Below are 23,074 nucleotides of genomic sequence, written 5' to 3' on the forward strand. Positions count from 1 at the left end.
AGAAGAGGAACAAGCTAGCTTTTGTTAAAGGACAAATATCATGTTTTATTTGTGTTAAAGGACAAATATCATGTTTTATTTGTGTTAAAGGACAAATATCATGCTTTATTTGTGTTAAAGGACAAATATCATGTTTTATTTGTGTTAAAGGACAAATATCATGTTTTATTTGTGTTAAAGGACAAATATCATGTTTTATTTGTGTTAAAGGACAAATATCATGTTTTATTTGTGTTAAAGGACAAATATTATGCTTTATTTGTGTTAAAAGACAAATATTATGCTTTATTTGTATTGTTTTCAGCCTTAAACATGCTCTTGGCTGGCTTTATTTGGCATCTCATGTTTTAGAAGTAAATTTGAATTGCTGCCGTCTCCCACTGGACTAGCTGTGTTTCCGTGCCATCTACAGGCTGCAGAGGGAATTACACACGGTTTAACAAACGTTTCAACACATTTCAAGCCGGTCTCTCAAGCTACGCTGTTGTACTGATCATTATTTGACAGGAGAAAGTCGGAGGAGAGTGTTTCTGACGCTCGGAGGGGAGAGGACTTTGAGTGAATGAAGCTAAACGTGCTCCAGCCGAGTTTGTGACGAGGAACAGAGTGAGAGAACAGGGTTAGAAGAGAAAGAAAAAGTTTTGTATAATATATACGTTAAATATGAATAAATATATATAAAAAAGGGATGTATTGTGTAAAAAATGCCAAAATTCGGATGAAAAATCTGAAAAATGAACAGAGTCAGATTTCATTTCTTCATTTTGTTGACTAGAAACTGGTGTAAAAATAAAACGCTTGGAGAGTTACTTTATTTGAACATTTGAAAAGGGAAGGAGGAAAACCTTATTATTAATCTTATACAACACAATCATGAAATTGTTCAGGGGAAAAGTGCTAAGAACACTAAAGGAGAAGAAGGAAGCAGTTTATTAAATCCTACCTCAATTTTGCAGTTTAAACTTTAATAAATCAGACTCGGAATTAAATATGAATAAATCCTTCAGTACGTTGTGTCACAATCTTGTTCAGTTCAAGATGGTAAAGTTTGGTGTGAGTAAGTGCTACTTTAAGGGCTAAAATACAGTCCGTTTCCCGCTAAAACGGCGTCGCGTCTGTTTCGGTTCGTTCAGGCGCTTTCCTGCCGTCCTCCGATTGGTCCGATCCACTCCACACTTTACAAACAAAGCGGAGACTCCTCCCACGAGCGTTTCGAGCTCTCGAGAAACGCGCCGCTGACAGAACGCGGCCCGTATTCGATAAAGAAACTGCACGTCGACTCGGCTGAACGCTGCAGAATCGACCTCGCTCACTTCCTCGTCGCTTTTCCCGATTCAGACGTTCGCGCTCCCGTTTTCTCCTCCTCTCGTTGAAGCTGAATGTATTGAAATCCGTTATGTGCTGACGACGGCGACTTGGCTAATGCTTTAGTGTCCTTCACAACCATTTTCCTAATGAAGTGCGCTCTCCGGAGACGCGGCGGGGCCCTAAGCGAGTTAAGAGTTTAGTGCTAAAATACACACGCTTAAAAACAGCATAAACCTGCACAAAGTTACAACACCAGTTTTGTCACTGATCTGGGCGTTTTCATTGTGTTTCAGGGGGCGTGGTTTGTATATCGTTTTTATTCCTCTCATCTTTGTTTTAGTCCTGCTTTGATCCTGGTTTAGTCCTGGTTTAGTCCTGGTTTAGTCTTGGTTTTGTCTTGGTTTAGTCCTGTTTTAGTCCTGCTTTAGTCCTGCTTTAGTCCTGGTTTAGTCCTGCTTTAGTCCTGGTTTGGTCTTGCTTTAGTCCTGCTTTAGTCCTGCTTTAGTCCTGGTTTAGACCCGGTTTAGTCCAGGTTTAGTCCAGGTTTAGTCCTGGTTTAGTCCTGCTTTAGTCCTGCTTTAGTCCTGCTTTGGACCTGATTTAGACCTGGTTTAGTCCAGGTTTAGTCCCAGTTTGGACCTGTTTTAGTCCTAATCCTATTTTGAACGTTGATATGAATGTTAAAACCACCCACAAAAATGATGATATTTGCTCCTCGATACTCGACCTGATCCAGCCGTGCACTCTTTCTCAGGCTCTCGTGTCGACCAATCAGCTCATCCATGATGTCACAGAGAGGAGACGGGGCAGTTTCGGTTGCCGGTCCTCAGCTTTGGAATCGCTTTTCCTTCGTGTTCGAGTTCCCACAGTTAAAATTATTTAGCAGGTCTTTTCCAGCACACATTTAGTTGGTAATCAAGACGCCTACAAACACAATATCACTTTTATTATACACTTTTAATTATTATAAGATCGTCTAAGGGTGTATTATTTTCCAGGACGTGTGGGAAACTGAGGTCACTTTAAGGTCAAATGTATACGACAAGTTTGACAAGATATTCGACTAAAACGTAGAGAACATAATTATATTTCAGAATTTACCTCACATTCTGCTCGTTTGTCCCCAGTTTTATCATTTTTTTAATCATTAAGTTTGTAATTGTACTTCCTGGTTGGTTGTGAGCACAGATATGACACAGGTAGAGGTGATTGCACAGCTGTTACCATAGCAACCAGACTGTAAACAAGAGCCAAACTCCACATAAATGACACAACAGTTCTGATCTGACACAATAAGACCATAAAACACCTTTATTTTGTCCAACCATGTTTAAACTGGCTCTGTGTCGCACACTGATGACATCACAGAGGGATTCAGCTCGTCTTCCTGTCATTTTAAGCTCTTATTTTTCCAAATGTATTCACAAACTGCGACTTAAAAGAAGTAAAACTGTGATAAACATTTACCACAGGCTCTAGACCATGATCAGAGAAACTTGTCACGTAGACTTTAAGTACAAATACATAAAAAACCTGTTTCTTTCCACCCGTGCTTTTCCCCTCCGTGTTTGAAGCTGGGCTGAATATCGACCTCTGACCCCGGCTCGCCCGCGCACTGCTCCACGGGGGGAACTCGCCGTTGCCTTTCCACTTAAATTAAGACCTCGCCGAAAAAACTGCGCTGGCGATCGATGCGGAAGAGTCCGGTCGCATCAACAATGGCCCGTGATCAATGCGCATCGAGAAGACAATTAACCTGTCAGCGCCACGGCGGCGGCGAGAGAAGAGAGGGAAGCCAGAGAGAGCCGCGAGCGCTCGGAGCCCGGCCGCCGTGTGCCGCGCTCGGGTCCGTGACGACGCCCTCCCGCAGATCACGCTCGTAAAAAGGAGAGAAGCGTGAGGCGTTTGCATTATAGCGCCACCTCTGCTTCTCCTGGTGATGAGCGTTTTTTGAGAAAGTCGTGCGGTTTTTATGTCGATCGGCCTTGTTCTACACGCCGGCTTTCAACGGTTTTACCATAAATTTTAGTTTAGAATGTGAATGTTCCGACGCTGCAGGTGAACAGGGAAAAAAAGTACATTTAAAGACATCAATTTGAAACTTCTCCTGTCGTTTACTCACATAAACGTAAGAGAAAAATGTGTTGCAAGTTTTTCATCACGTCATATTTTCATGTAGAAATACTGCATTTTATGTGTAAAAACGCCAAAATTGCACCTGTATTTGTGACACTTAAATCTGAAAAATGGACATGTTTAAACGTATTGGTTCATTTTGTTGACATATTAGATACAGCTAAATGTCCAGAGAGGATTCTGGAATTCTCAGTTAGTATTTGAGTAAAACAAAATGTGACTGAAAATGTTGCCTAAAAATTCAAATTTCGTCTAATTTTTTAGAATGAATCTTTAATAAATCAGACCGAGAATTAGAAATCAACAAATCCTTCAGTGCGTTCTGTAAGTTAGTTAGTTGTGGTATTATTTCAAGTGTTGTAGCATTTTATTTTCTCATTTCAAGTGAGAAAATTGTTGTATTTTTCAGATTTTTAGAAAAACTACATCATTTATATCTGTTCCATTGGCAATCATACTTTAAGGTCAAAATATCAAAATATACCCAAGACAAGAGAAATACTACTTATTTCAAGCACTTTTTTACCATATCTTATTTTAGATGGTGATTTTTCCAGTGTAATTCATAAATAACAGTAGTTTAGAAATGATTCAGGCTTAATAATATAACTCTTAAGCTTGACTATTGATAAACGATGTGCTAATCATGAATTAAGTCTTTGTTATTATAATGTGGCACCAAAAACTCAATCAAACTTAAAAATCATCTTTAAAAAGCCAGAAAATCCAGACAAACAAACCAAATAAAAGGTCCAAACTCAAAACAGGATATTCTCAACTCAAGTCGTGATGATCCGGGTTGAAATGATGATATATTTGAATTAGAAAGCTTTAGTTGCCGTGCTCGTGGTCACAACATCTGAACAAACGGAGAAAAGCACATTCATGACTTCATAAACGGCAAAAGAAAGAGCTGCGACGAGTTTATCTTTGTTTATCTTTGTGTTAAATGAAGCTGTAAATAAAGAAACGTGTGAAAAGCTCGATCCCGGAGGCGTTTAAAGAGTTTACATCGAGTGAATCGAGCTCTAAATCTGCTAAACCTGCTTCACTTTCCACCTTGTGATGTCATCACAAAGTGTCTGTGGAGATGTTTGTGAGAAACGCTCTTTAACATAAACTCTGCACATGTGACGTTTGCTGTCGCCGGCGGGTGAAACGGTCGTGATCGTGATAAAACTGTAGAAGTGCGACTGATGTGAAGCTGTCGTACGTGACAGAGGCTCGTTCGCTCGTGTCGGAAACGCCTGAAAATCACTTTAGTTTGTGATTTTACTGAACAGTCGACGATGTAAACGGTGTTTTTGAGACGCTTTTGTGATCGTTTCTCTTTAAACTTCTCTCTCTCGCTTCATTAACACATTCATAATCATTAGAATCGCAGACGCACAGTCTTAATAAGGACTTGGACTTGTCGTGAGACGATGGTTTGATCGTTCCCCGAATTAAAGCAGAAATACATTTGTCGCTTCGTTAACGTCCGCCTCGACTCGCTACAGTCCGTTTAGTCGCCGAAATCCACTTCTCTGTCGATCTGGAACTTTGTCAATCGCGTAAAAGTCTCCGTCTTCCTTTGTTTTCCTTTGTTCAAGCGCGAAACTTCACAACGAGCATGAATATGTAGTCGTTGAAGAGCAAAGAAACGGCATCAGACTCAACTTCGCTTTGGCGTGGTCGCTTTGTCGTCCGCACGACTTTTCCTCCGCCCGATGGCGATCCCTTAACACGGCCGTCCGCTCTTCTGAAGCGATCGGCGTTCCGTTTTCGCTCCGTCGAACATCCGGAAGCGGCGAGGAAATCCCCAGCGCGTCCAGAACGATTAGATCTTCCTCCGACCTGGAGCTTTGTCAATCCCGTAAAAGTCTTCGTCTTTCTTTTGGCCTCAATCGTTTCAAAATCCTTGCGCAAAAATGATCCACAATCTCCGAAACGTAAGGCCGGCGCGAGACCTCATCGCACTGCACTGTAAACAACGGAATATTCAGCAATCACAGCGACGAGCTCGACTTCTATCGCACGTTTTTCACAAAGTTTTCCTTTATTCAAGCGCGAAACGTCACAACGAGCACCAATATATAGTCGTTGAAGAGCAAAGAAACGGCACCAGACTCGACTTCGCTGCGTCGTCGTCGCTTTGCCGTTCCTCGGCCCGATCGTGATCCCTTAACGCCGCCGTCCGCTCTTCTGAAGCGATCGGCGTTCCGTTTTCGCTCCGTCGAACATCCGGAAGCGGCGAGGAAATCCCCGGCGCGTCCAGAGCGATTAGATCTGCCTCCGAGCTCCTTCGAAACCCTCTAAATTATGCATTGCTTCTTGTTTATGAGAGATTACCAAACCGGCTGCTGGCGCCGATCCCGCTCGCATTAAGAAAAGTACTATTAATTGCTCCGAAACGTCCTCGCGGAGATGATTCGCGCTCTCCAAGTTGAAAGGCTACAGACAGTTTTGAGGCCCGCGTTTTGGATGGAAGTTAAAGACGCTCGAATCGGCTGCCAAGTTCACCGCGGCGTTAAAACAAAATCCAGTTCAGATCCTAATTAGAAGTCTCTCCGTAACGTGTTGGCGTGTTTTTCCTCGCGGATGATATTTATTCCAGCGCAGATTCTGCCTCCGTCGCCGTCGATTGAAGAGGAAAGTGAAGTGGCTCTCCAAAGACATCTGCGCTCGAGACCTTCGCCGATGCGTCTTCGCGGAACGAGACGCGCCGGCGAGATCCGAGCGCGGTGCACGTTTCCCCGGGGGTCGGAGAAGCGGTGGCGTCGAGCGGCCGGCAGGCGGGGCGGGTGGCCAGATCGCCTTCGAGGGGATCGTGTCGAGATCCGGAGCCAGATGGACGCCGCCGCCAAGCGAAAATAGAGGGTCCCGAGTCCGTCCGGCGATGAGTCATAGGTTTGGAGGTGAAAGGTCGGTTAGCTCCGTCTGTCTCCGGTGGACGTCCATCGGTTTAACGCGAAAACAGAACATTTGTTTGTCGTCCAATGGGGAAATGTCAGTAATGGAACGACTATTATTAACTATTAAACAACATTAGAATATACAAGTTAAAATATGTGCAATGTGTTACCGTATTTTCCGCACTATAAGTCGCTCTGGAGTATAAGTATATAAGTATAAATATAATAGTCCGGAAGATATGGTATACGCTTCCTATGTAAACAATTCATGAGGAGCTAAAACTATAGCATTTGTGGATGGCTTGTAATACCTTAGAAATGTCAATCAACCAAAAACATGTTAATAAACCATGTAAAAAATGTTTGTGAGAGCATTAATACCAACCGTACTAAAGTATCTTCAATAACAAAGTGATAAATGCTAGTAAATGCCTTAAACTGTGCCAATAATTAAGTTACTACTGTTAACGAATGCTTTATGAATTGTTTAAAGTTTTTTTTAAAGCCCACTGGAGTATGAAATGCGGTTGTAAGTGTGAAAATAACAAATAATATCACATATAAGTCGCTTCGGAGTATAGGTATATAAGTATAAATATAAGTCGCAACCCGGACAAAACTATGAAAAAATGTGCGCCTGCTGGCTGCTCGTCACCATGGAGATAAACTGTGAAACAAGTGACAACAACAGTGGAGAAAAGCAGCGAGTTTGCAACATTGAGGCTTTTTCCAGACTCAATAAACAACTATTAAGTGTGTTTCGTGTGTTTGAGCTTTTTAAACATGTTATTTGATTGTTTTCTCATCAAAAACATGCCTGGAGGTGTAATTAGCTTAATTTATGCTCGTTTAATGCTACTGTTAACGAGCTCCTCTGGTTCTGAGGTTCAGAAATCACCCAGTTTCAATTTTCCCCAGGATTCTGTCATCAAAGGGACAGACTCTGGGCAGTTTTCAGTCCATAAATCATCGCCGCACAATCAAGCCTCAAATCACGTTTATTACACCTCAAACAAGTATAAAAGTCATGACCAATATCAAACAGAAAAAACAATAAATGTATAACATCGTTCGATATGTGTGTATGACTCAACACTGAGGAATTATCCCATGAAAGCACTTTTGAAGCTGATATTTGATTCATAATTCTATTTGATTTGATTTTTATAGCAACACATTTCATTTTATACCTTTTAAATGAATGAACAACAGTTAAATAATCAAAAGCATTTCGCTCTTTCTTCGTGAGTGATTTTTTTTCAATGATCATAGTGCGATTTAGAGCCAAAGAAGAACAGCTGCAAGGTTCTTACGATGTGCTTTTGTCGGTCTAATGTCTCTAAAGGTTTTGTGATTAAATAATAACAACAAATAAAAAAGGAGAAATCCAGGTTTAATGAAAAATATCATCCACAAACCAGCCCCAAAAATGATTATTCCTCGTGGTTTAATCCTAAATAATCTCCGACAGGTGCAGTGGATTATGGGTCGTCGGGAGGGGGGGGGGGGGGGGGGGTTGTGCGGAGCTCCGGCCCCAGCTGGGCACCTTGGCATGACCCACGAGAGAAGCTTCATCTGGGGCCTTGGATATGGCACAGTCCTGGCAACGCTCCGGTCCGGCCCCCGGGGGACCTGGACCAGACCACCATCAGGCCTGGACCAGATCCGCTCCGGTCGAGTGCTCTCCGAGGCCCTCTGCAGGCGCTTCGTTCCAGCGCCATGACATTACGCGCGAGGAGGGTTTACGCTATTCATTAAAGGAAACGTCTTATGCCAAATGGACCGTTTTGGAGCGTTAAATCGCGTTCTAACCTCGCGCCCTCGTCAGAAACACAGCTGGAGTCGCGTTTAGCTTCATTCACGCTAGTTTCGGTTATCTGAGCCTCATGAAAACACCCCGTTTCAAATTTCCCAGATTTGTGACATCAAAGGTCGAGATTTAAGTCCATGAATCATCTGACATCGCGTTTCTGACTCAAATCACCTTCATTACAGCTGCCTACTTACATTAGCACGTTGGGGCAAGCTAGCTTTTGTTCATTCCCCCGCGGTAATACCATCTGCTGCCAGTAGATGGAGCGCTAACACAAATATTTAAAATTCTAAAAGATGAAATGCCAAAGTAAAGGCACAAAAAGCATGTTTAGAAACACAGCTGGAGTCGCGTTTAGCTTCATTCACGCTAGTTTCGGTTATCCTGTTTGCGAGCTCGTCTTCTCTGAGCCTCACGAAAACACCAAATTTGAGATTTGAGACGTCAAAGGTCGAGATTTAAGTCCATAAATCATCACAGACAGCTGCCTACTTACATTAGCACGTCGAGGCAAGCTAGCTTTTGTTTATATCCTCCTTGGTAATACCATCTGCTGCTGTAGACGGAGCGCTAACACCAATATTTCAAATTCTAAAAATATGAAATGCAAAATAAAGGCACAAAAAGCATGTTTAAAGACCAAAAACGATACAAATTAATGCAGAATATTTCTTCCCTTCGTGAAATGTCAGTTGGAGGGCATTTACTTTCCACAGTAAAGATTTAACGCGCACAAAACAGGTCATTGTGTTTGTCTCGTTTAGCGGGACAACGTTTGTGGTGAATGTTTATCATAGTTTTACATCGAGGGCAATTTGTGATGAAAAACCAGAAAAGTGACGTACTGCCCCTTTAAGCGCTTGAGTGGCAGCGATCAGTCAAGTGTCGCGAGTGTGAGTCAATTAGCGATACACGTTTTAAAAAGTAGAATTCTGAGGAAAGTGAAAAATGCACTGCTAAAATAATACTTTATAGAACAACGAGATTTTAAAAAATGTTTCAACAAGAAGAGTTTTTTCCTTCCTAAAAAAGTCTCATCGTCGTTACATTCTGCAGCGTTATCGAAACAATTGCAGCCTTTGCGCGACGATAATCTCTCCAAATCGTGGTTTCGATTGGCGACACATTTCTGCGTTTCGCCGCCTCTGTCCGTACGCTCACGAGAGTTTTCATCAGTCCAGACGAGGCTCAAACCAGCTGCCGTTGGGTGGGCGGGTAATCTAATAATCTATAATCTATTTAGCGTCGTTAGCTCAATCTGTCCGTCGATTTTAGCTCCGCGTTCATGGCCGTCTCTGCACGACACTCTGTGCACGACACTATGCACGACGCACTCTGTGCACGACACACACTCTGTGCACGACACACTGTGCACGACGCACTCTGTGCACGACACACACTCTGTGCACGACACACTATGCACGACGCACTCTGTGCACGACACACACTCTGTGCACGACACACTGTGCACGACACACTCTGTGCACGACACACACTCTGTGCACGACACACTCTGTGCACGACACACTGTGCACGACACACTCTGTGCACGACACACACTCTGTGCACGACACACTCTGTGCACTGTAAAGCCGTTGCAGCTTCAGGGGCGACGTAAACTGTGCGGTTTTAAAACAATATGAAACGGGGCAGAGAGCGCGCATACATTTGTCTATTAATATCCAGCGATTCTGACACAACAAACAGCCTGTGAAGCCAGTGCGACTGACACACACACACACACACACACGCACGCACACACACACACACACAGAACACACACACACACATACACACACGCGCACACACACACACACATACACATACACATACACACACACACACACACACACACATACACACACACACACACACACATACACATACACACACACACACACACACACACACACATACACACACACACACACACACACACACATACACACACACACACACACACACACATACACACACACACACACACACACACATACACACACACACACACACAAACACACACATACACACACATACACACAGAACACACACAAACCAGTGCGACTCTCACGTCACTCCAAACGCAACCGCACAGACTATTATTATCTGGTCGCTGTCGTAGCAGCACCTCAGGAATACATGACCTCACAACACACACAAACAAACAAAGACAATACACAGGACTTAAAGGGCCTATGACTTTCTATCATTTTCTAATTTTGACTTTATTCTGTGTATTTATACCTGTTGTACATATAAATAATAGTTTTACACCAATCGAGCAGGTGTTTGTGGAGAAAATGTGAGCGAAATGTGTAGAAAATGACAGGAAGTGACATCACAGCAGGGACAGGAAGTGACATCACAGCAGGGACAGTCATTCCAGTCAAAATGTATGCAGGATTTACACAAAGAAACAACTTTTTTTGAAACATGAATTCAACAAAATAAAGTCACTCTCATATATTTGTATTTGTCAAATAAAACAAAACTAGTGACATTAGATGAGTTTTTTTCCCAGTGGTTGCTGGGTAATTTCCTAGTGTGATGTATTAGTAAAGCATGTGCAGAGTGAACAAACAACTTACTAAGAATGATTCAGGCTCAGTAATCACTTCATTAATACTAGACCGTAACTCTCAACCCTAACAACCAAAATACACCTTAATTAAGTAGTTACTAAGCCTTAATCATGCTTAATAAACTACTTGTTCATTGGGTATTTAAGGTGTAGTTATTATAAAGTGGCACCTAAAAGCATTCTAGGCCTAAAGCGAGTGTAAACTACGATGGAAACAGGACAAAACCAGGTCTAAAGTACAACTTAAGGATTAAACCAGTCGTAAACCAAACACAAAACGCTGCGGAGCTCGTTTTACGCACCCGAGATTGAAAACTCTGTGACATGTTTTCACCGACTCCGCTGCAGCTCAATATTACAGCTCACTCACGGAGGAGCGTCGGTGCCCAAAGGGCCTCCTCCAAACCGCTGGGACCAATCGCGAGCACTAAATACTTTATGAGACATGATAGCGTAGAGCAAACACTGCGCGGCCCACGGGCTACTAACCGTTTTTCCAGTGGATCCGCGCATCCGCCGGAATAATGAAAGAAACAAACACGGCATCTTTCCCCCCGCGACCGCGCCGGCCCCTGCGAGGCGCGTGTGTGCAGCTAGCGCGCTAATGAGGAGGAGCGTGCGCGGCGGCGGCGGGGCTTGTGTCCTTCGGGAAGGCCGGATTGTCGGGCGGTATCGGCAGATTAGCGCGATTAGGAGGCGAGCGCGGCGCATACAAAGAAGCCCGGCACTCGAGCATCGACTTTTGTGAATGAAGAGGGACGAGGAGCGCGCGGGCGGTTAGCATCCAGCTACGTTTACGCAACCTTTTACGGAATTGTGCTTGTCACGGAGGAGCGTTGGTGCCCAAAGGGCCTCCTCCAAACCGCTGGGGCCAATCGCGAGCGCTAAATACTTTGAGACATGATAGCATGGCGCAAACACCGCGCGGCCCACGGGCTACTAACCGTTTTTCCACTGGATCCGCGCATCCGCCGGAATAATGAAAGAAACAAACACGGCGCCTTTCCCCCCGCGACCGCGCCGGCCCCTGCTAGCGCGCTAATGAGGAGCGTGCGCGGCGGGGTTAGCATCCTTCGGGGAGGCCGGATTGTCGGGCGGTATCGGCAGATTAGCGCGATTAGGAGGCGAGCGCGGCGCATACAAAGAAGAGCGTCGACTTTTGTGAATGAAGAGGGACGAGGAGCGCGCGGGCGGTTAGCATCCAGCTACGTTCACGCAACCTTTTACGGAATTGTGCTTGTCAGAGTCGTTTTGGGGCACCATTCTTCAACTGCAACTCCAGGAACATGTTGTAGAGTGTAAAAGTTTGCTTATTTGGGTAAAACTGCACGTGAGAAAAGCTTTACGACGACGATATTAAATGACATGGACGTTTGAATGAGCAAACGCAGATAAATGCCGTTCAAAAACATTATGATTAGTGACAATTTATCATTTTTCTTGCAGCGTTTTTGAAAGTGGAATGCGTTTTAGTGCAATAACATTGAATCCCATTTTGAGCAAATCCTCTGAACTGTGAGATATTGTTAGTAAAAATATGTAAAAAATGTCTAAATAAAAACCTTGACAAACTTTCAAAATGATTTAGTTTTTTCGTCTAACTTTTGAGAAAGACAAAAAAGTACCAAAAGTACTCGAAACAAGTGAAATTACACACTTTTTACTTCATCTTAAAAAAATGAAATGTAAAGGTTTTGATAAATCCTTAAATAAGCGAAAACATTTATAACACTTTAAGACAAGAGATGTAAAATAAAGCTGAAAACACCATAAAAACGTAAGTAAGTAATTTAATCTAAAATACTATTGCTGCTTTGAGAATGGCTAAAGTATTTGACGCTGCAGTATAGTAACACTTTTACACTTTTTTTCGACACTCTTAACACGTATTCTCACTTTAACTTTTAGATTTTAAAACAAAATAATGAAATAAGCTTCATAACCTACAGATTTAAAGTTTTTCCCACATAAAACAAGATAAATAAAAAAAAAATCCTTGATTCAAGTCAATAAATCTCAGTTATTTCTACAATAATTGCCATGATATACGTTTCCAATGTTCTGTTCATAGTGGAGAAGGAAAGAGCCTCTTGAAGAGACAAAAGATCTAAAACAAAGCTGAAAACACAATAAAAAGTATAAGTAATTTAATCTAAAATACTATTGCTGCTTTAAGAATGGCTAAAGTATTTGACGCTGAAGTATATCAACACTTTTTTTTGCATGTATTCTCACCATAGCTTATAGATAACTAAATAAGTTTAATAATCAACACATTTTTTTCATGTTTTTTCCCCTTAAAACAAGAGAAACAACACATTTTTCCTCAATTCAAGTCAATAAATCCCAGTCATTTCTCCAATAATTGCCGTGAAATACGTTTCCGATATTCTGTTCATAGCGGAGCAGGAAAGAGCCTCTTTGAGCCTCTCGTCGCGTCTTCCTCTGCATCGTTTGGAGTGATTGGCCCTGAACCCGGAGCTCCAGAGGTTAGAGGGCGACTTCCTGACTCCTTCCCCCGCCGCGGAGCCTCTTCATCAGGCCTCTCCTTCACCGCGCTCCCCCTGAAAGTGCTCCCAGCTGCTCCTCTGGCTCATTGTCATCTCGCTAACCGCTCGCTAACGGGATCGCGCCGCGGAGATCTTATCTGATTGCAATTACCGCCGGTTAATTTGAGGAAGTTGATCGTTTTTTTTTGTCGAATGCTCAGGTGGCGCGGACATTTCTGTTATTGTCGGGTTTTTGTTTTGTGGGGGAGAGACAAAAGTGCACAAAATGGAGAGTTTATCGCCAGAGATAATCGAGCGGGAGACAAAACGGCGGGAAACAAAAGCACTTTGTTTGGGAAAAATGAATTGGAAATAAAACAACGGGAGGATATTTGAAACAATGGAGCGGATTTTGACAAACGGTGAGAGATTGAACGATACAATTATCAGACGGTTCAGGCTGAATTGGATTGATTCGTTTCCTGCGCGGGGCATTTTTCACTTTCACTGTGAGCGTCGAGTCCCTGAACGTCACAGGCCGGAAAATACTACTACTACTAATACTACAGTACTTTTACTTCAAAGTAATATCACTCGAGCAGAGGCAGGACAGAGAGTAAAGGAAGGTAGTAAAGTAAGGTAAGTAAAGTAAGGCAAGTAAAGTAAGGCAAGTAAAATAAGGTAGTAAAGTAAAGTAAGTAAAGTAAGGTAAGTAAAGTAAGGTAAATAAAGTAAGTAAAGTAAGGTAGTAAAGTAAAGTAAGTAAAGTAAGGTAAAGTAAAGTAAAGTAAGGTAAGTAAAGTAAGGCAAGTAAAATAAGGTAGTAAAGTAAAGTAAGTAAAGTAAGGTAAGTAAAGTAAGGTAAATAAAGTAAGTAAAGTAAGGTAGTAAAGTAGAGTAAGGTAAAGTAAAGTAAGGTAAGTAAAGTAAGGCAAGTAAAATAAGGTAGTAAAGTAAAGTAAGTAAAGTAAGGTAAGTAAAGTAAGGTAAATAAAGTAAGTAAAGTAAGGTAGTAAAGTAAAGTAAGTAAAGTAAGTAAAGTAAGGTAAAGTAAAGTAAGGTAAGTAAAGTAAGGCAAGTAAAATAAGGTAGTAAAGTAAAGTAAGGTAAGTAAAGTAAGGTAAGTAAAGTAAGTAAAGTAAGGAAGTAAAGTAAAGTAAGTAAAGTAAGGTAAAGTAAAGTAAGGTAAGTAAGGTAAGTAAATTAAGGTAAGTAAGTAAAGTAAAGTAAGGTAAGTAAAGTAAGGTAGTAAAGTAAAGTAAGTAAAGTAAGGTAGTAAAGTAAGGTAAGTAAATTAAGGTAAGTGAGTAAAGTAAGGTAAGTAAAGTAAGGTAAGGTAGTAAAGTAAAGTAAGTAAAGTAAGGTAAGTAAAGTAAGGTAAGTAAAGTAAGGTAGTAAAGTAAGGTAAGTAAAGTAAGGTAGTAAAGTAAAGTAAGTAAAGTAAGGTAAGTAAAGTAAGGTAAGTAAAGTAAGGTAAGTAAAGTAAAGTAAGGTAAGTAAAGTAAGGTAAATAAAGTAACTGAGTAAAGTGAGGTAGTAAGTAAGTAAAGTAAAGTAAGTTAGGGAGTAAAGTAAGTTTATTTGTACAGCACCTTTCACCGATGTAGGTCACAAAGTGCTTCACTGTGGCATAAGAATGTGAAATATACACAAACATAAATAATAAAACACGTTCATAAACACATTTGGTCTTAGCGGAGCCATTGGGGCAGCAACACTTACTCAAAAAGAAACGTTTGCAGCCGTTTAAAAAAACAAAGAACATCTACATTATCTAGAAAGTCAAGTAGAGGACAAGTTCATCCCAGAGCTGAGGGAAAACGACTCTGAAAGACATGTCTCCTCGAGCTTTGAAGGACGGCCAAGGAACCGTCAACTGATCTCGGCCAACGGACCTTAAAGGCTTCGGTCTGAGGTGTTCGGCTTTATCCAGGAGTCTGGACATGCAACGCTCTGAAGGTCAGCACCAAAATCTAACAGGAAGCCAAACTAGAAGGAACAGGAAGCCAAACGAAGAGGAACAGGAAGCCAAAGGAAAAGGAACAGGAAGTCAAACGAAGAGGAACAGGAAGCCAAACGAAGAGGAACAGGAAGCCAAAGGAACAGGAAGTCAAACGAAGAGGAACAGGAAGCCAAACAAAGAGGAACAGGAAGCCAAACGAAGAGGAACAGGAAGTCAAACGAAGAGGAACAGGAAGCCAAACGAAGAGGAACAGGAAGCCAAACGAAGAGGAACAGGAAGCCAATGCGCTCTCCTGTTGTGTGGCTAAGAAGCATCGCCGCAGAGTTCTGGATCTCTCTTGCTTTGCTTTAAAGTAAGTCGTTTTTACCACTGGCTCTGGTCATTAATAAGGATTAAACCAGGACTAAACATGGACCAGGCCAGGGCTAAACCACGACTAAACATGGACCAGGCCGGGGCTAAACCAGGACTAAACATGGACCAGACCAGGGCTAAACCAGGACTAAACATGGACCAGACCAGGGCTAAACCAGGACTAGGCCGGGGCTAAACCAGGACTAAACATGGACCAGACCGGGGCTAAACCAGGGCTAAACATGGACCAGGCCGGGGCTAAACCAGGACTAGGCCGGGGCTAAACCAGGACTAAACATGGACCAGGCCGGGGCTAAACCAGGACTAGGCCGGGGCTAAACCAGGGCTAAACATGGACCAGGCCGGGGCTAAACCAGGACTAGGCCGGGGCTAAACCAGGACTAAACATGGACCAGGCCGGGGCTAAACCAGGACTAGGCCGGGGCTAAACCAGGACTAAACATGGACCAGGCCGGGGCTAAACCAGGACTATAACAGGGCCAAATCAAGTTATGCATCACAATTTAACTGGGCTTAAACTGGAACAAGAGTTTGAGTGTGAAAGGCGCACTCTGAGCAGTAAACGACGGCTCTGAGACGGCTCTCGACACCAATGAAGTCAATGGAACTAAATGTGGTGCTCGCTGGGGCCCAACAAGTGCCCAACACTATCCACAACCCGAGTTTAGCTAAAGCAAACATGAGCAGATGTCGCTTTTCATTGGTTTGAATCAGGCCTATTCTACATAAGGCCCAGGGGCCAGATCAGGCCCTCCAAATGATCTGATCCGGTCCCGACTCATCTTCCAAATATTAGAAAAATATTTTCTTTTGTTTACTGGTTTAATTCTGGGTTCATACTAGTTTATACTTGGTTTAGCCCTGGTCAAGTCGTTGTTTAATGGGACTTAAGACCTGGTTTGGTCCTGATTTTGTGATTGGTTACCAGTCCTAGTTGAAGTCTGGTTCAGTTCTGGATTGTCACTTTTGCAGCACAATGTTGGTAAAGCCTTGAGTATTTAATTTGTATTTAAGTCTAATATAGCATTATTTAGCTCATCATTATTGAAACAGATTTAGAGTTCAGAGGAAACGGCTTTCAGGAAAATTAAACTAAATTTCCCTGATTTAGAATCTCGTCTCAGTGAATTTACAGAGACAAAACAATGTCTCCCTCGCCGTGGTCTCTCGCCGTGGTCTCTCGCCGCGGTCTCTCGCCGCGGTCTCCAGCTCACAGAGATAATCCGTCCTCACTGACCCGTCCGTCCATTTGCAGTTCCAGTTTATAAAGGACGATCAATGCCCTCTCTGCACATGTCTTCCTCTCCTTCTCACTCCTCTTCTCTCTTTCTCCCTCCTCTTCTCTCCTTCTCCCTCCTCTTCTCTTCTCCCTCCTCTTCTCCTCCTCTCCTCTTCTCCCTCCTCTTCTCCTCCTCTCCTCTTCTCCCTCCTCTTCTCTCTCCCTCCTCAGACAAAGTGTTTTGATCATATTCTTTCTCATCTTTATGTATTCCCGTTGTACGCTCTGCTCTGCTGTTGCATCTTGTTTTTCGGAGCCACAGCCGCAGACCCCGTAATCCTTTTAAGACCGGCTCAAAGTCAGCGTGGTGGGCCGTGGTGGGCTGTGGTGGGCTGGCGTGGACAGTGGTGGGCTGGCGTGGACCGGCGAAGGTGGAGGGGGAGGGAAGAGGGGGAAGGAGGCGGGGTTCAGGACGACTCCATCTCGGCCGGAGCTGAGCAGAATGCAAAGTGTGCGATCCATTCAAAGGCGAACACAGACGGCCCCTCTCTCCCCCGAGCCCCTCTCTCCCCCGAGCCCCCCTCTCCCCCGAGCCCCTCTCTCCCCCAGCCCCCCTCTCCCCCGAGCCCCTCTCTCCCCCGAGCCCCTCTCTCCCCCGAGCCCCCCTCTCCCCCGAGCCCCTCTCTCCCCCAGCCCCTCCCTCCCCCAGCCTCGAGCCCCTCAGACGCTTTGGTCCGGAGTCGGTCAGAGCTTCGGTCATTTTTAAGTCTGTGGGGCGATTGGTTTGCACTTCATTTAGTGCCGGACGTCAGTGGTTTAGTAGTTAAACGAGGACTAAGCAGAGGTCCATCGTTAAGAAAATAAAACGATGTCCAAAAAACTCTGATTTGGATCCTTTTCTCCAGATGAAGTACTTTAAACTCACTGAAGACAGACAGACTGGTTTGACCACAGACTGGATAAGAGAGCAGTGTAATCCACTTTTGGGCCGTGTCCTCTTCACGCTTAAGCGCTCAAATAAAGCGATGTGTGTGTTTAAGCGGCGGAACGTCCGATCCGAGAGCCGATAGGACAAAAAGAGCAAATATCGGCTCAATATATCGTCCAATTGCTGGAAAGAATATGGGAGAATGTTTGATCCTTTGTATTTTAAAACCCAGGCACTTTTATCACTTATAATTCACCTTAGACTGATGATTGGCATGTGCAGAGTTAAAATGTCGTTTGTGGATGTGTAGATTTTCTGAAATGTGACACGTGATCGCAATAATGGCGTCTCATTTGGGATAAATGTTCATGAGTCGATGACTATCTTAAGTGAATAGCTCGTTTCTTTTCCACAAATCCACAAACTCAGGTTCTTTAAGACAATAATTTCAGATGTTTTTGTCCTTGTTGATATCTTCAGGACTGTCATTGGCTGAGATGTGACACGTCGCCACGGCGATGACAGTCCTGAAGACGTCTCGTTGTTAAGCAGCCGAAACATGTCAACAAGGTCAAAACACCTGCAAAATGACAAAATGAACGCTGCGCTATCTACAAAATATAAAAATACTAGCATTTATTAGGGTCGTTCCAATACAGATACAGGTAATGAGCCACGTGCTTTGTTTACTCTGCATCATCATGAGCCACGTGCTTTGTTTACTCTGCATCATCATGAGCCACGTGCTTTGTTTACTCTCCATCATAATGAGCCAAGTGCTTTGTTTACACTGCATCATAATGAGCCACGTGCTTTGTTTACTCTGCATCATAATGAGCCACGTGCTTTGTTTACTCTGCATCATAATGAGCCACATGCTTTGTTTACTCTGCATCATAATGAGCCACGTGCTTTGTTTACTCTGCATCATAATGAGCCACGTGCTTTGTTTACTCTGCATCATAATGAGCCACGTGCTTTGTTTACTCTGCATCATAATGAGCCACATGCTTTGTTTACCTTGCATCATAATGAGCCACGTGCTTTGTTTACTCTGCATCATCATGAGCCACATGCTTTGTTTACTCTGCATCATCATGAACCACGTGCTCTGAGTAAATTAACAGTGAGGAGAAAACCATGACAACCATCTTAAACGCTCTGATACTGTTTCACCGCTGCACGTTATAAAACTGGACACCGCTTCCACCGTTCGTCCGACATCACATCAGTCCAAGTCATGTTTCATACGTCGCCGTGGCAGCCGCACAGAGACAGATGAACAAAATGTCATCGTGAAGCAAAACAAACCCTAAGGACACAGGAAGTACGATACGGGAATCGCCGCGAGTCCAGATCCAACGCGGCGATCAGACGACGGGAGTGAGAGGACAGAAATCGTGTTTTCTGACGATTTCTGCCTCAAACCACCTTCATTACAGCTGAGCGCTTACGTTAGCATGTCGGGGGCAAGCTAGCTTTTGTCTATTTTCCCATGGTAATGCCCTTTGCTGCCAGTAGATGGAGTGCTAACACCACATTCAGATGAGGGAAATAATGTGTGGTTTTTATACACACAATAGTTTAAGTTCTAACCAAAAACAACACAAATAATGCATAAAATGTGTCCTTTAATATCAGTATTTGTACCATTTACACATTTTTTGTAAATGATTGGAGCAATAATGAGAGTAATCCAGTCTTAAGTGCGTGGGCGTAAAGTGGTAGTATAACAACTCAGTGTTTATACTGCAGATGCTCGTGTCAGTGCGACTGCTGTGCTGCGAGGAGCTAAAGGACTTCACACGAGCGCTAACAGGCAGCGCTAACACCGGCACTAACACCGTCCTCTGCAGTAATGGCCCCGAGTTGGAGTGGTTTTCTCATTTAAGTGCACTCTGGGCGCTGCCTCCGAGTTGAGCTCCAGGACAAAGTTGGAAACAAAGTGAAAGTTTAGGCTCGGGAGGTTTGTCAAAGGAAGCGGAGGATTATCTGCAGTGGGTTTAGAGCTTTCCCGAGGACGCAGCACTGACACTGCGGCGAAAAGATACAATCAAGTGGATGGAGTTGTCTCGGAGTGTTTCGCAAAAGGAATGTCTCGCTTTTACAGAGTGAGGATTCATTTTAGGATGGACCAAATTGGAACTATGTGGGTAATTACTGTGTGGAATATTTGTCGCACCAGCCAAAAAATGCATAATAGAGAAGAAACAAAACATATATGAGTCGCACTGGAGTATAAGTATATAAGTATACAAGTATAAATATAAGTATAAGTCGCACCCCGGCCAAAACTATGAAAAAATGCGACTTATAGTCCGAAAAATACGGTAAACATATTTAAGAGACATATGCTATGCTAAATTGACTTTTTTGGAGTAAATCTTTTTTTTCTAACATTTTTCTCTCATCAAAAACACAGCTGGAGTTATGTTTAGCTTCAATTTTTTTTTTTTCATTTTTTAATCATGTTTACGAGGTTGTCGTCTCTGAGCCTCACAAAAACACTCCCTTTCAAATTCCCCAGATGTGTGACGTTTTTTTAAGTTGTTCTGAGCATTTCTGCCTCAAATCACGTTCACTACACTTGCATGCTTACGTTAGCGCGGGAGCTAGATTCTGTTTATTTCCCCATAGTAATTCACTTCAGATGGGGAATTCCTGTGTGGTTTCAAGGTTATACATTTTTTAAGTTCTAAAACATGAGATGCCAAAGTAAAGGTACTCGAGAGCATGTTTAAAGGTCAATAATATTACCGTATTTTCCTGAGTATAAGTCGCACCAGCCAAAAAATGTATAATAGAGAAGAAAAAAACATATATAAGTCGCACTGGAGAATGAAATGTGGTTGCAAGTGTGAAAATAACAAATAATATCACACATAAGTCGCTCCGGAGTATAAGTATATAAGTATAAGTCGCACCCCGGCCAAAACTATGAAAAAAGACAACACATAATGCATAATATGTGTCAACCCCACAAAAAGTCCCGTTTGTCAGGCGCCCGCTGGTCCGCTCGGGTTCAAAGTCAAACCCACTGGTGTTTTTCATTTTTAACAAGAACTTTGAAGTTTCACAGCTGGACATGTTCAAAGGCATATTTACTTATTCTTTTTAATTAAAAACCTTATTGGTGTTCTATCCCGCCTGCCAAAAACGCTCATTTCATCGTCCTATCTGCCTCTTTGGACGCCAGAAAACATTAGTAAACCTGGAAAAATGACAATCTGAAATAGGATAACAAGTTAATATGTGTTTAAAATAAATATTTATCATCTTTTGTCTTAAGATGAGACTCAGACTGCCAAAGGAACAGGCAAAAGCACCAGCTCCTTTTAGTTAAGAAAAAGACAAGAAAAAGACAAGAATTTAAAAACTTCCATCTATCCTGTGTGTTATCTGAGAACTAAACAGATGGATGTTTCCGTCGTCACTATGGTTACGCCGTAGGAAATATGGCTCAGGTTGTATTGGCTTTTTTCATCGGGATGCCAAAGTAGAATTTGGTGCAATATTTTCAACAACAAAAAAATGTCACATCCCATATACAATTGTATTTAACTCTGAAGGAGGCGCTATCGAGCCAATGTTTGTTTTCACAATGAGCAGGTCCAGGCTTGACCGTTTAACAACCGATTCAAATGTGGGCGAAATCGAACAAAGCACAAAGCTCAGTCGCACAAAGCTTAGTCGTAGTCGCACAAAGCTCAGTCGTAGTCGCACAAAGCTCAGTCGTAGATGCACAAAGCTCAGTCGTAGTCGCACAAAGCTCAATCGTAGTCGCACAAAGCTCAGTCGTAGTCGCACAAAGCTCAGTTGTAGTCGCACAAAGCTCGGTCGTAGTTGCACAAAGCTCAGTCGTTGTCGCACAAAGCTCAGTCGTAGTTGCACAAAGCTCAGTCGCACAAAGCTCAGTCGTAGTCGCACAAAGCTCAGTTGTAGTCGCACAAATCTCAGTCGCACAAAGCTCAGTCGTAGTTGCACAAAGCTCAGTCGCACAAAGCTCAGTCGTAGTCGCACAAAGCTCAGTTGTAGTTGCACAAATCTCAGTCGCACAAAGCTCAGTCGTAGTTGCACAAAGCTCAGTCGTAGTTGCACAAAGCTCAGTCGCACAAAGCTCGGTCGCACAAAGCTCAGTCGTACAAATCTCAGTCGTAGTCGCACAAAGCTCAGTCGTACAAATCTCAGTCGTAGTCGCACAAAGCTCAGTTGCACAAAGTCGCACAAAGCTCAGTCGTAGTCGCACAAAGCTCAGTCGTACAAAGTCGCAAAAAGCTCAGTCGTACAAAGTCGCACAATGCTCAGTCGCAAAAAGCTCAGTCGTAGTCGCACAAAGCTCAGTCGTAGTCGCACAAAGCTCAGTCGTAGTTGCACAAAGCTCAGTCGTAGTCGCACAAAGCTCAGTCGTAGTCGCACAAAGCTCAGTCGTACAAAGTCGCACAAAGCTCAGTCGTACAAAGTCGCACAATGCTCAGTCGCAAAAAGCTTAGTCGTAGTCGCACAAAGCTCAGTCGTAGTCGCACAAAGCTCAGTCGTAGTCGCACAAAGCTCAGTCGTAGTCGCACAAAGCTCAGTCGTAGTCGTACAAAGCTCAGTCGTAGTCGTACAAAGCTCAGTCGTAGTCGTACAAAGCTCGGTCGCACAAAGCTCAGTCGTAGACGCACAAAGCTCAGTCGTAATCGCACAAAGCTCAGTCGTAATCGCACAAAGCTCAGTCGTAGTCGCACAAAGCTCAGTCGTAGTCGTACAAAGCTCATTCGTAGTCGTACAAAGCTCAGTCGTACAAAGCTCAGTCGTACAAAGCTCAGTCGCACAAAGCTCAGCCGCACAGAGTGGCACAAAGCTCATTCCCAGCCTTACCTTGCCCACGTACTGCATGTCCGTGCCCGTGTACTCCTCCAACAGGAAGAACTGGTTCCACATCCAGCCGCGCTTGGACCTCCGCAGCGGCGCTCCGTTGGCATCGTGTCCGGTGAGCGCCCCGGAGCCCCTCGACCTCCCCAGCGACGTCCTCCTCGGCCCCGACCTGAGACCCGATCCCGGGCCGCTCAGGCAGACCACGGCGCCGAAAAACGCCAACACTAACAATCTCCTCCTCTTCTCCATCGCGGCTGAAAATCCACGTTTTCTTTTCTTTATTTGAAGCGATCCTGTGTTTTGGGGTCACGCTTTGGGGTCAGTCCACATCCTCGGGTTCACGAAATCGCCGCGGGATGCGACATGAGGCGGAAACGCCGCCTGAAACAGAGGATGGGACAAAAGTCAGTACTGAGCGCGTTACATGGCAGCAATCGTTTACTCTAAACGCGGCGGTGTTTGAAGAAATACAAGTATCTAGAGTTAAAGAAAATGAAGGTCTTTGGGACGA

The 23,074-nt window shown here is 43.6% G+C and overlaps 1 protein-coding gene across 1 annotated transcript in view; it reads right to left on the reverse strand.

Annotated features, from left to right (window-relative positions):
- Nucleotides 1–22,841, reverse strand: part of LOC140364317 (cadherin-6-like) — an 87,942-nt gene extending 65,101 nt beyond the window's left edge. The window contains exon 1 of the mRNA XM_072450414.1: nt 22,567–22,841. Coding sequence (XP_072306515.1) covers nt 22,567–22,812 — 246 coding nt within the window. The 5' untranslated portion in view covers nt 22,813–22,841. The remainder of the gene's footprint in view (nt 1–22,566) is intronic.
- Nucleotides 22,842–23,074: the final 233 nt, after the last annotated feature.

Source organism: Eucyclogobius newberryi, unplaced genomic scaffold, assembly GCF_026437365.1.
Source record: "Eucyclogobius newberryi isolate DKJ021-1_F unplaced genomic scaffold, fEucNew1.0.hap1 SCAF_18, whole genome shotgun sequence".
NCBI lineage: Eukaryota > Metazoa > Chordata > Actinopteri > Gobiiformes > Gobiidae > Eucyclogobius > Eucyclogobius newberryi.